The sequence below is a fragment of the Geospiza fortis genome, unplaced genomic scaffold, assembly GCF_000277835.1.
Source record: "Geospiza fortis unplaced genomic scaffold, GeoFor_1.0 scaffold859, whole genome shotgun sequence".
Taxonomy (NCBI): Eukaryota; Metazoa; Chordata; class Aves; order Passeriformes; family Thraupidae; genus Geospiza; species Geospiza fortis.
In genome coordinates, this window is record NW_005054943.1 from 10,977 (window position 1) to 12,440 (window position 1,464).

The 1,464-nt window shown below is 66.6% G+C and overlaps 1 protein-coding gene across 1 annotated transcript in view; it reads right to left on the minus strand.

Annotated features, from left to right (window-relative positions):
• The window catches only part of MARS1 (methionyl-tRNA synthetase 1), a gene marked incomplete at its 3' end in the record, with an annotated part of 5,713 nt that overhangs the window by 2,527 nt on the left and 1,722 nt on the right, over window positions 1–1,464 (minus strand). Inside the window, 4 exon segments of the mRNA XM_031065629.1 lie at window positions 190–432; window positions 894–1,011; window positions 1,094–1,189; window positions 1,273–1,443. Of these exon segments, the coding sequence (XP_030921489.1) occupies window positions 190–432; window positions 894–1,011; window positions 1,094–1,189; window positions 1,273–1,443 (628 nt within the window).

A 1,464-nucleotide genomic window follows, 5' to 3' on the forward strand; every position in this document is an offset into this window, starting at 1 on the left:
TGGGACAGGTGTGAGCATAACCTGGGACAGGTGGGGACAGCCCTGGCACGGGGGGGACAGGTGTGAGCACAGCCAGGGACAGGTGTGAGCATAACTGAGGACAGGTTGGGACAGGTGTGATCACAACCTGGGGACAGCCTGGGGACAGGTGTGAGCAGAGCTTGGGGACAGGTGTGAGCAGAGCTGTGCCCAGCCCTCTCCCCAGCAGCATCCCTCACCTGTTGATGAAGTTGCCCAGGTTGTTGAGCAGCTCCGAGTTGTTCTTGAGCATGAGGTCGGCCCAGGAGAAGGCGCTGTCCTGGCCCTCGGGCCGCAGGTAGAGCAGGTAGAAGCGCCAGACATCAGCCGGGATGCCGGTGTCCTTGGCCATGTCCCCGAACACGCCCACGCCGCGGCTCTTGGAGAACTTCCCGTCCTCGTAGTTCAGGTACTCTGGGACAGGTGAGCACCCACCTGGGGGCTGCGCCCTCCCAGGCAGGTGACGGCCCCAGGAACAGCGGGGAGCCCCCACACCTGGGGATCCCCAACACCTGGGAACCCCTCACACCTGGGGACCCCTCACACCTGGGAACCCCTCACACCTGGGGCTCATCCACACCTGGGAACCCCTCCCAGCTGGAGCTCCCCAACACCTGGGGACCCCTCACACTTGGGACTCCCCAACACCTGGGGACTGCTCACATCTGGGGCTCCCCAACACCTGGGGTTCCCCACACCTGGGGACCACCCCACACCCAGGGACTGTTCCCACCTGGGGCTCCTCCACACCTGGGAACCCCTCCCAGCTGGAGCTCCCCAACACCTGGGGACCCGTCACACCTGGGGCTCCCCAACACCTGGGAACCCCTCCCACCTGTGTTTCCCCACCCCTGTGGCCCCCAGCTGGGCCGTACCTGTGGCGATCAGGTGATTCACCAAGGTGTAGTTGTCGTCGGCGCCCAGCAGCGAGCAGGGGAACACCACGCTGTGGAAGGGGACGTTGTCCTTGGCCATGAAGTTGTAGAGCTCCACCTGGCAGGTAACGGGGACAGGTGGAGGTGTCAGCCAGGTGTCCTGCTCCATCCCCACCTGCACCAGCACCTGGCTCTCCCACCTGCTCGGGGTTCTTCCACCAGCGCTCCCAGTGCTCGGTGTAGTTGGCCGTGATGGACAGGTACCCGATGGGAGCGTCGAACCACACGTAGAACACCTGGGCAGAGCAGGACCTACCTGAGCAGGTGAGCCCGGCAGGGAGGGCCCAGCAGGGGCACCGGGGGCTGGGGGGGGACTCACCTTGTCCCGGAAGCCGTCGAGGGGCACGGGGGTGCCCCAGGTGAGGTCGCGGGTGATGCAGCGCGGTTTGAGCCCGTCGCGCAGCCAGGTGCGCGTGATGTGCCGCGCGTTGGCCGTCCACTCACCTGCGGCCCAGGTGCGCTCCAGCCACGCCTCCAGCCGCCCCTCCAGCTGCGGGACACGCGGGGGGGC